This window comes from Corapipo altera, unplaced genomic scaffold (assembly GCF_003945725.1).
Source record: "Corapipo altera isolate COAL_440 unplaced genomic scaffold, ASM394572v1 61019, whole genome shotgun sequence".
NCBI classification, from domain to species: Eukaryota; Metazoa; Chordata; class Aves; order Passeriformes; family Pipridae; genus Corapipo; species Corapipo altera.
This window is the reverse complement of record NW_020885144.1, coordinates 70,895-82,536: the sequence shown is the minus strand read 5'-3', so window position 1 is coordinate 82,536 and position 11,642 is coordinate 70,895. Positions and strand designations below refer to the sequence as shown.

The following is an 11,642-nucleotide window of genomic DNA, read 5'->3' as shown; positions in this document are numbered from 1 at the left end:
GGCTCTGCCGGGAACCGCCACCGAGACCCCCAAAAAAACACCTCCCGGGAACCCCCAATATCCCCCCAAGGGGCATTTGCGGCTCAGCTTTAGAGTCCTCCAAACTCCAGACATCCCCTCCCCCCAAAAACACAACAAACACAGAGACTGTCCAAGATATTGGGGATGAGCTCCCTCCCCGCTCACCCGAGCGATGCGGGGCGGGGGGGGGGCGATGCTCCCGGGGGAGCTGCGGCCTCCCGGCCTCTCCTTCCGCCCTCGCTCACGCTGCTCCTCCCGCTGCTGCTGCGCCCCCGTCTCGCCCCTGCCTCCCCCTTCTCTTTTTCTCTCCGCTCCTGCGGCTCCGGCTCCTCCCAGACCCCACCTCCCTCTCCTCCTCCCTCCCTCCCTTCTCCCGCTCCCGCCCATCCGCGGCCTGCGCGGCTCCTGCAGGCCTCGCCGGACCGGCCGCCAACTGGGGGAGCCCCGGGCCGGGCTCCGACCCCGCCACCGACAGGTAACGCAGGGAGGGGGCGCTGGGGGGACACGGGGACTGGGGGGACACGGGGGCTTGGGGGGGCTGGGAGTGGTCCCAGAGTCAAGGCGGGGGAGGCCGGGGGTGAGGAGAGGTGGGATGGTCGGGAAAGGAGGTGTAGGGGGGTATTGGTGCAGGATAAGGAGGTGCAGGGGGGACACGGTGCTGGGGAAGGGGGTTTCGAAGAAAAGAGGATGCGTGGGCTTGGAGACGTGGGATGGGGCGGTCCAGGGGGACCTTGTGCCCAGAAAAGGGGGATCCGGGGGTCCCTGGTGTCAGAGAAAGGGGGTCACGAGGTGGGGAGACACGGGATGGCTGTGAAGGGTCTCAGGGGGTCCCTGATGTGAAGCAGAGGGGGTCTCGGAAAGGGAGGAATGGGGATCAAGTGGAGTCCAAGAGTTAAGGAAAAAGGGAGTCTGGGAGCAGGGAGAGGTGGGATAGGCAGGAAAGGAGGTGCAGGTAGGTATTGGTGCAGGATAAGGCAGTATGATTCCAGAGGGGTTCTGGAGCAGGGGAAGGGAGTGCAGGAAGGTCCCAGTGCCTGGGAATGGGGGATCAGGTGGGTCCCAAGGTCAAGAAAAGGCAGGACTAACAGTGGGGAGAGGAGGGATAGGGGGACCAGAGGATCCCTGTGCCCAGGAAAGTGGGGTCCAGGGGCCTTCAGTGTCAGGGAAAGATGGTTCATTGGATGGGCAGACCCAGGATGTGTGGGAAGGGGGTTCAGGGGGTCCTGAGTGTTGAGGAAAGGAGGAGTTGGGGGCTGAGAGAGTCAGGAATGGGGGTCCGGGGTGTGCCAGGGTCAAAGAAAAGAGAGGGTCTGGGGGCTTGGAGAGGTGGAATGGCTGGGAAAAGGGGTTCAAGGGGGGCTTAGTGCTGGGTAAGGGAGTGCAGGGGGGTCCTGATGCCCAGGAGTGGGGGTCCAGGGGTCCCAAGATAAAGGAAAAGGGATTGTGGAGTCTGGGAGAAGCAGGATGGCCAGGAAAGGGGGAGCAGGAGTGTCCTGGAGCCAGGGAAGTGGGTGCAGGGGATCCCAGTCTCAGATAAGGGAGTTCGTGGGGGGTCTCGGTGCACAGGAATGGGGGTTCAGGGTTCAGGACCCCCCTGCAGGAAGCGCCGGGAGTGGGGAACTGGGGAGACATGGAGATCTGGGGATCTGGGAGGTCCCAGGGTCAAGAAAAGAGGGGAACTGGGAGAGCTGGAAAGGGGCTTCAGGGGGTCCTGGAGTCAAGGAAAGGGGGGGCTGAGGGTGAGGTGACCTGGGATGGCTGGGAATGAGGGATCATGGTCCCCGGGCTCAAGGAAAAAGGGGGATTCAGGGACTGGGAGAGGCGGGAAGGCCAGGAAAGGGGGGCAGGGGGATCCTGGAGTCAAAGAAAGAGGGGTCTGGGGGCTGGAAAACCGGGAATGGCCAGGGGGTCCCAGTGCCTGAGAAAATGGGGTGCAGGGGGACCCTGACAATAATAGGGAAGAGAAGGAGGAAACAATGGGATGAGGTTCCAAAGTGCAGATTTCCAGTGGCGGGAAGGCGGGCAGAGGGCACGGAAGTGACCCCAGGGAAAGGGATCCCAGAGCGGATCTGCTGGTCAGGGCCAGAGTGGGAACTGGGAACAAGGATTTTGGCAATGCAGAGCAGTGGGAGGGGTTGTGCTTCTCCTCCTCCCCATCTTGCGCTTCCCAGAGCCCTGTCACTCCCAGTACGAGCCCAGTCACCTCCAGTATAAGCCTGCTAGTACATCCCACTTGCACACACTATGGTCCCAGTTTCCCCCAGCATAGTGCCAGTCCCTCCCAGTATGAGTCCAGTATGATCCCAGTCCCCCCCAACAGGGTTCCAGTTACTCCCAGTTGCCCCCAGTGTAAACATAGTCACTCCCAATGTTGTCCCAGTCACCACCAGTATGATTCCTGGTTACTGGTTACTGACACTCCCAGTGTGGCCCCAGTTGCTCTCAGTATGATCCCAGTTGCCCCAACTGTGGTCTTAGCACTCCATGCATCATTCCAGTATCTGCCAGTTGATCCCAGTTGCTCCCAGTGTGTCCCCAGTTGGCTCCCAGCATGATCCCAGTAGCTCCTAGTAACCCCCACTAAGGTCTTATTCACACCCACTATAATCCCAGTCACTCCCAGTATGATTCCAGTTGCCCCAATATGATCCCAGTTGCTCTCTGTCAATGCCAATATGATCCCAGTCACCTCCTGTATGATCCTAGTCACTGCCCACCACTCCCCGTATGATTCCAGTATGATGCCAGTCACTTGCAGTCGCTCCCAGTATGATCCCAGTTGCCTCCATCTATTTGGTTCTATTTGTTCCCGGTATCAACCCAGTCACTTGCAGTGTGATGCCATTTGCTCCCAGCATGGTCCCAGATTCTGCCAGTCACCCCCAGTATGATCCCAGTCACTGCCAGGTAGTCCCAGTACTGTCCCTGTCACTCCCAGTTTCTCCCAGTATGAGCCCAGTTGCCCCCCACATGGTTCCAGTTGCTTCCTTTCACCCCCACTGTGGTTCCAGTCATCCCCAGCATCCTCTCAGTCACTCCCAGTTGCTTCCAGCATGATCCCAGTTGCTCACAGTCAAATCCAGTCACCCTCAGTGTGGTCCCAGTCACTCCCAGTATGACCCCAATCACCTCAAGCATTATCTCAGTTCCTCCCACTATATCCCAGTTGCCCATAACATGGTTCTAGTTGCCCCCAGCATGCTCCTTGTCACTCCCAATATGATCCAAGTCACCATTAGTGTGATCCCAATTGCCCCCAACGTGGTTCCATTTGCTCCCTGTTCCTCACAGTGTCTTCCCAGTTGCCCCTAGTGTAGTCCCAGTCAGTCCCAGTGTGATCCCAGTCTCCTCCAACGTGGGCCCAGTTGCTCACAGTGTGATCCCGGTATGATCCCAGTTGCCCCTAGCATGGTTGCAGTTGCTTCCTGTTCCTCCCACTGCGATCCCTGTTGCACCCAGTTGCCCCTAGTATAGTCCCAGCATGATCCCAGTCTCTCCCAGCATGGTCCCAGTGTCACGGAGGCTTAGACAAAATTTATTAAGAAGTCCTGCCCTTGAGTCTCAAGGGGCAGAAAGGACTCCCTGGCTTCCTAAACCCCTGCTTGGAGAAGAGCCTGGGTGGAGCTGAATCCAATCTCAGCCTCAGATTGTGTCAACAGTTTAAATTTAAGGAATTACGGAGGTGTGATTGAACCACTTTTGTCCCGCAGGTTTTAATAATTGGCAAATGAGAATATTTATATAAAATGAATCATTTATTATAACAAATGATCAGACAAAAGATCTTAATCAGAATTATTTACTAGACAATATAAAGGCTAAAACTACTAGTAGTATAGTGTAAGATAGGACAGTGCACTATATTGAAGCAATTACTGAAGCAATTATATTCATGGCTGGGCTTCGCGAACGAAGATTTGGGAAGGGCTCTACCCATGTTTGTTGCAAGTGCACTGGTGGCTGAAAAGGCCAGTACGAGACAGACATGTCCGGTTGCAAAAGGCACAGCAGAAAGACTCCTTAGATGGTGTATTCTGCAAGGCACGATTCTTTCTGCGCTGTCTTTTCCCCTCAAGGGTGATCCTGCGTGCATTCTCAAAAGCATCAGCAGCGTTATAGATGGGGTGTCTCCAGGCCTCCCGATTGGAGGCCAGAGTAGACCAGTTCTGGTGATCAATGTGGCCAAGGCTGAGATGTTGTTTCAGGGAGTCCTTGTATCTTCTCTTCGGGGCTCCTCTCTTGTGGCAGCCAGTGGCAAGTTCACCATAAAGCAGGATCTTAGGGAGGAGGTGGAACTTCATCCTTGAGACGTGCCCTGCCCAGCACAGCTGTGTTCTCAGTAACATGGCCTCAATACTTGTGACTGCTGCTTGTTCTAGAACAGGTGTATTGGTCACATAATCTGACCAGTGGATGTTTAGGATTGAACGGAGGCAGCGTTGATGGAAGCGTTCCAGGAGACACAGGTGGTGGCGGTAGATGACCCATGGTTCAGATCCATATAAGAGAGTAGACAGCACAATGGCTCTGTAAACACTGATCTTGGTACTTTTCTTCAGGTGTTTGTTTCGCCAAACTCTTTTATGGAGTTTTCCCAAAGCTCTCTATGCCTTTGCTAACCTGTTGTCTATCTCCCTGTCAGTCTCACCATCCGAGGAGATGAGGCTGCCTAGGTAATTAAACTGTTGGACTGATTTGAGTTCTGATTGGCCAATGGTGATGTGGGGATGATGGGGGACTTCCTGAGGTGCAGGTTGATGGAGAACTTCTGTCTTCTTTAAGCTGACTTCCAGCCCAAAGAGCTCAGCAGCGTCTGCAAAGCAGGGTGTTAAATGCTGCAGAGCTGCTTCTGTGTGGGCAACAAGAGCGGCGTCATCAGCATAAAGCAGCTCCCAGACAAGATGGTTTAAGGTCTTGGTGTGGGCCTTCAGTCTCCTTAGGTTGAAAAGGCTTCCATCAGTACAGTATCGGATGTAGATCCCATCCTGATCCTCGAGGTCTGCCGTGGCCCTTTGGAGCATTCTGCTGAAAAAGATTGTGAATAGGGTAGGAGCAAGAGCGCAGCCTTGTTTCACACCATTCTTAATTAGAAAGGGCTCAGAAAGTGTGTTGCCATATCTGACTTGGCCGTGCTGATCCTCGTGGAGTGAGATGATCATTTTAAGGAACTTGGGGGGACAACCTAAACGTTCCAAAATCTGCCACAAACCTTTTCTGCTCACAGTATCAAAAGCCTTGGTGAGGTCGACAAAGGTTACATAAAGACCTTTGTTCTGTTCCCTACACTTCTGTTGCAGTTGTCTGAGAACAAATCCCATGTCTGTGGTGCTCCTGTTGGCTCTGAAACCACACTGACTTGCAGGTAGAATTCCTTCTGCTATAGTGAGTATTAGTCTGTTCAAGAGTATTCTTGCCAGGATTTTGCCAGCAATGGAGAGCAGAGTAATACCACGGTAATTTGAGCAATCTGATTTAATTCCTTTCTTCTTATACAAAGTGATGATGACTGCATCACGAAGGTCTGATAGTAGTTCGTCTAGTTCCCAACAGCGCACCACAAACTCGTGAAATTTGGTGTGGGGTGCAAGGCCCCCATGTTTCCAGACTTCGGGTGGAATTCCATCAACCCCAGCTGCCTTGCTGATTTTAACCTGCTGTATGGCCTTGAGGGTTTCTCCTAAAGTGAGGGCAGTATTCAATTCATACTTTACTGGTTGTTGTGTGATGTACTGAATTGCTGAGTCTTGGACTACACGGTTGGTACTGAAAAGAGTCTGAAAGTGTTCAGACCATCGATTCAGAATGGAGGTTTTATCTGTCAGAAGCGTTTGCCCATCAGCACTGAGTAGAGGGCTTTGGACCTGGTCTGTAGGCCCGTATGCTGTTTTCAGGGCCTCATAGAATCCTCTGTGATCACCCGTATCTGCACATAATTGAGTTTCTTCAGCTAGATCGACCCACCACTTGTTCTGGATGTCACGGAGTTTCTGTTGGAGCTTGCTGCACGCAAGATGAAAGGCTGTTTTTCTTGCGTGACAGGATGGCAGTGCAAGGTGTGCTTGGTGAGCAGTTCTCTTCTTCCTCAACAAGTCCTGGATCTCTTGATTGTTTTCGTCAAACCTGTCCTTGTTCTTCTTGAGGGAGAACCTTAAGGATTCCTCAGAGGATTGCAGGATACTGTTTTTAATAAGGTGCCAAGTTGATTCAGGGGAGGAATCTGCAGAATCTGTGGAATGGTTTTCGAGCCTAGTTTGAAGGTTTGCCTGGAATCTGTCTCTTACTGTGGCTGATTGGAGATTGTTAACTTGGAGTCTTCTCCTTGGGATACTACCCCTTTTAGGTTTGGATGTGAGACTGAAGTTGAGTTTGCAGCGCACAAGCCGATGGTCTGTTTGGCATTCTGCGCTGGGCATCACGCGGGTATGGAGGACATCGCGGGCATCTCTCCGTTGCACCAAGACATAATCAGTGAGGTGCCAATGCTTAGATCTGGGGTGCATCCAGATTGTCTTCAGACTATTTTTCTGCTGGAAGATAGTGATGGTGAACTGTTGCTCTGCACAGAATTCTAGCAGGAGTCGACCATTATCGTTGCAGTTTCCAACACCATGCTTGCCTAATATTCCTTTCCAGGCTTCAAAATTCTTACCTACTCTGGCGTTGAAATCACCAAGGATAATGATCTTATCATCTGCAGCCACCTTTTGGGTAAGGCAGCACAGGTCAGCGTAAAATTTATCTTTTTCGGCAGGGTCAGCTTGGAGAGTTGGGGCATATATACTAAAGAGGACAACGTGTTGTTTGTTGTGGAGTGGAAGGCGTAGGGAGATAATGAGGTCAGAGTGACCTGTCGGCAGATTTTCGAGTTTGGGAAGAATAGAGTTTTTGATCATGAAGCCGACACCTGAGAGATGTTTTTCAGTTCTGGGCTTACCTGACCAAAAGAGTGTGTAACCAGCACCATGTTCTCTGAGGCTTCCTTCCTCGTGAAGGCGAACTTCACTGAGAGCAGCAATGTCGATGTTGAGACGAGCCAGTTCATGGGCAATTAGGGCAGAACGTCGCTCAGGACGTCCACTATCCACAGAATCAAGCATGGTTCTGATGTTCCAACGTGCTAGAGTTAATTTAGGTACACCTTTGGAGGCAGGTGCATGCCTTTGTCTTTTGATCTTTGTGTTACCGCATTGGAAGAAGATGCCCGTTGGTCTGCGGTTAAAACCAACCAGGTGAAAGTGGAGATGAGCTTTGGTTAGGCCACCTTTTCTAGGCCCCTCTCCGAGTGGAGCAAGCAGTGCTGTCCTTGAAAAGGCTGCTTGGTCGTTCAGGGTGCTGCCCCAAGAGACTGTCCTCTCCGGTCAGTCTCAAATGACCAATATCCTGAACCGCCTGCATGCAGGGTTGGGTCTGCAGCTTCCAGTGCACCTTTCACCTGCTGTTTCAACCCTCGACTTTTTGCACATGGGTAAGGCCTTCGAGCCTGCGCAATGGATTTTTAGGTGAGACGCAGTATGTGCGGAACTGAACCCACCCTTTAATCCTGAGGTTCATCTGCCAGGGCCGAGCGAGCTTGGACGGTGGCAGCAAGGTCCTCAGGACGTAGGTTTGATTAGAGTGACCTTCTCTTAGATGGATGGCCTTACGGGGCTAAGCGAGCGCCATCTGCCCAGGTTTGGGATTAGAGTTGTCCTTCTCCTAGGATGACTGCCAGAAGGCTAACGAGCTCATCCTGCCCACAGATGTATTCTGTCTGACCCTGCTGTTTTGACCTGTCTGGCACGGGCGACCCTACCGAAGGCGTGTACCATCGCCAGCATAGCTCACAACCACACAGGGACACACAGGCTACGTTCCTGTTAGAACGGTTTGGGCAAGTCTTACATTTCCTACTTTACTATCACCTAGTTATATACAATCATAGGAACAACCCTTTGTCCTGCCCACCCTTTCAGGACGTAACAGAGCAAAGCAAATATACCCAGAACATGCCGAACCTGGGCAGTAGCCGCAGGTGAGCCAAAGCCAAACAGACAAACAAACCGACCAACCGTTCTGGCCCCCGTACACATCCAAGGCTGGGGTGCCTTTCAAGGCCCCAGCTTGGCTGGGACCCCCATCACTCTAAAGGAACCCCACTATCCACCCTGACCATATCCTTCCTCCACTGTGTTACCACATATCTTCAGGCGCACTGTTCACCTGTGACACTTCATACAGGAGTGCCCCGCTCTCCCTCCCGCCAATCAGAGGACCTCCATGGCCCACTCGATACCCCTCCCCTCTCTTCCCCCACCCCCACTCCCCTGTATCCCCCCTCCCATCCTCTGTACCCCCCCTCCCCTTCCCCCCCAAACCTGGAACAAACCTCTGTGTGCTCCGAAGCTGCTCTCTCCTCCTCCACGGGCGTGCAGCAACTGCCGGCAAGGCTCCCCCACTCTCTCTCTCCCCTCTCCTGTCCTGGCCGTGCCTGGGGCCTGAACCGCGGTGCCGGGGGGGACTCCCGGGGGACTCCCAGCCAGCCCAGGACCCCGCCACACACACGCAGCCAGCCCGGGACCCACCACTCACCTGCGGCGCTGGGGGGGGACTCCCGGGGGACTCCCAGCCAGAAGCAATTATATTAAAGCCTGCAAAAAGGAAATAATTATTAATTAGAGATGGATGTAACTCACCCAGACCAACACTTCTGGGGAGATCTCTGCTCTCAACCTGCAGGAGTGACCTTGGAGGTGTCCCCAGCCAAGGGAGGAATCTCCACACCTACACCCCAGGGAGGATTATGTCAGAAGAACCTGACTGTATGAGAGGGGACTGGACTTGTATAGTATAAAGTGATTGACTGCCAGTCCCACCTTTACAGCCCCTCGAGCAGCTGATCTGACTCGATGTCTGGTGACCCAGGATGGTTTTAGCACAATAACACCAAGGCAACACTGTGGCACCAGCAGCTGATGGCTTGCATTGTGTGCATTCTCTGATTGGATTTTAGGTTTTATCAGGGGTCGGCTCTCGTGCCACACCCAGTCACACCCAGTTGCCCTCAGTATAGATCCAGTCACTCCTACTTGCTCCCAGTTGCTCCCAGTGTGGTCCTAGTCATTCCCAGTATGGTTACAGACACTCTCTGTATTATCCCAGTCCCTTCCAGTCACTCCCAGTGTAGCCCAGTCACTCCCAGGATGAGCCCAAAGCTCCTGGAACACCTGGAGGACCCATCTCAAGGAGGGTCCCTCCAAGCTCTGTGGCTGCAGGAAGAGCCCAAGGAGCCGAGGTCCCCCCAGAGCCCTCCCAGGCAGGAGAAGGTGGTGACAACTCCCCAGCCGAGGGCTCCGGGAGCACCAGGGGGTCTCCAGCCCGACCCCCCAGCAAGGGGCTCCCACAACCCCTCATGCTGTTCCCAAAATCTCTTGGGATCCCCCATCCATCTCTGCATGCCCCCCTCCAAGATCTCCAGGCTCCTGAGATGAGCCCAAAAGGCTGGAAGTGACCACCCGGGGGGACCATAACTCCCAAATTTTTATCTCCAGTCACCACTTTTGCCCCTTTTCCTGTTCTTTTGCCCTTCCTGGGATCCCCCTCAGGGGGTGGAAGCAGCCAAGAGCCCAGCGCTGCCCCATCCCGACCTGCCCCAGCTCCGTCGCTGCTCCTCCCGCAGGATGTGATGGGTTTGGGGGGAAGGGAGGACCAAGGGTGGGTGCTGGGCCTGGGGGAGGAAGAGGAGGGATGCAGAAAGGAGTGGGAGAAGGGGTGGAGGTAGGAGAAGGAGGTGGAGGAGGGATGGAGGAGGAGGAGCAGGAAGAGGAGGAGCAGGAGGAAGAGGAAGAATAGAGGAAGTGGGGGAGCAGGAAAAGGAGGAAGAGGAGGAACAACCATCACAGTTCCTCCCACCCTGGAAACATAGCCCCACCTGCATTCCACAGATGACTGGGGAGGGGGAGCTCACTCCAGATATCTTGGGGGGTCCATGTTGGGTTTTTGGGGGGAGGGGGTGTTTGCAGCTTAAAGATGCCAAAATGAACTGCAAATACCCCTTGGGGAGATACTGGGGGGTCCCCAGCAGGTGGGTTTTTTTGGTGGGGGTCCCTAGCAGGTGCCAGCAGGCAGGAGCCACGTGTCCCATCTCAGGGGGGGTCCACCAGTTTTGGGGACCTCCAGCAGACCCAGGTGGGGAACCCCGGGACCCCCAGAGTGGGGAGAGTGGAGAGGGGTGACACTGGAGCTGGGTGAGCCCCAACAGCCTGGGGAGGGGGGGAGAACAGAGATAGGAGAACCCTGGGACATGTGGCATCCAGGAGAGGAGAAACTCTGGAGGAGGGGACCTCTGGGATACTGAAACTGGAGCCTGGAGAGAGAGGAACCCCAGCAACCTGGAGAGGGTGAGACCCAGGAGAGGGGGAACCCCTGGGAATCCAGCACCCAGAATCAGAGAGCGAAGGGAGAATGGACCCCTTGACCCCCAAAGCCCCCAGCATCCCTAAGCAGGACCATGGAGTGGGAGGAACTCCAGGACCCCAAAGTGAGGAGTCTGGAGAGGAGACACTCCTGGGATTCCAAGGCCACTGGCAGCCTGGAGGGGGCAGAGATCCCGGAGAAGGGTGACCCCCAATACACATGGCACCACGAGCAGCCTGGACAGGGGGACCCCCAGAACCCCAAAGTGGAGAGACTAGAGAGGGGGAACTCCTGGGAGGGTTTTTTGGGGCTGAATCTTCATGTTTTGGAGTGGTTTATGGATACCATTCCAGGAGGAATCCCCAACCCAACGTGCTCACACCCAAAACCTGTTTTGGGTTTTTTCCCACCAAAACAGGATTTCTGATTCCCAAACCTTGGCTGGATGGAGGAGGAGGCTGTGAGGAAGATGCCCCAGGACACCCAGGCAGGTGAGGAGGAAGTCAGTGCCCCTTTGCCTTGTTCTGCATCTCCCAGCTGAGCATGGCCCCGGCTGCAGGACAACCCCACTGCCATCGCCGTCCTGCCGGGGCTGGAGTTGGGGGGATGTCCCTGACCTTCCCTCTGGGCCGGAGGCAAATCCCCTCCCTGTCCTTCTTCCTTCCTGCCCCAGGCCCCGAACTGAGGACGGAGAGCACGGAGGACAAATCCCCCCAGCAGAGCCTGGTGGGAGAGTCTGTTTTGAATGGCTCCATGGCACAGGAAGTCACTGGGGAGGAAAAGCCACAGAGATACCCAACAAGGAGGGGCTCCAAACCCAGCCCAGGGTGCTCCCAGGAGGAAAGACCCAGCCTGTGCCAGGAAGGCGGCTGGAGCTTGAGCCAGAGCTCTGACCTAGTGGTCCCTGAGCAGCCTCCCAGCAGGGAGAAGCCCTTCAGGTGCTTGGAATGTGGGAAGAATTTCAGTCACAATTGCAACCTGATCCGCCACCAGATGATCCACAGGGGAAAACGGCCCTACAAGTGCTTGGAATGTGGGAAGAGCTTCAGAAAGAGCTCCAACCTGATCAGCCACCAGAACATCCATACTGTGGAGAAGACTTACAAGTGCTTGGAATGCAGGAAGAGCTTCAACCACAGATCTGAACTGGTTCGCCACCAGAGCATCCACACTAGGGAGAAGCCCTACAAGTGCTTGGAATGTGGGAAGAGCGTCAGCCACAGTTCCAG

At 54.6% G+C, this 11,642-nt stretch overlaps 1 protein-coding gene across 4 annotated transcripts in view; it reads left to right on the top strand.

Annotated features, from left to right (window-relative positions):
* Nucleotides 1-227: 227 nt before the first annotated feature.
* The window catches only part of LOC113960537 (zinc finger protein 629-like), a 12,220-nt gene continuing 805 nt past the window's right edge, over nucleotides 228-11,642 (top strand). Inside the window, exons 1-3 of one of the 4 annotated variants that reach the window (XM_027670151.1) lie at nucleotides 228-496; nucleotides 10,832-10,904; nucleotides 11,087-11,478. In XM_027670151.1, coding sequence (XP_027525952.1) covers nucleotides 10,859-10,904; nucleotides 11,087-11,478 — 438 coding nt within the window. In that variant the 5' untranslated portion in view covers nucleotides 228-496; nucleotides 10,832-10,858. Of the gene's footprint in view, nucleotides 497-4,675; nucleotides 4,695-10,278; nucleotides 10,398-10,831; nucleotides 10,905-11,086 lie in introns of those variants that run through there. The other 3 variants (XM_027670147.1, XM_027670149.1, XM_027670148.1) reach the window with 3 other exon arrangements.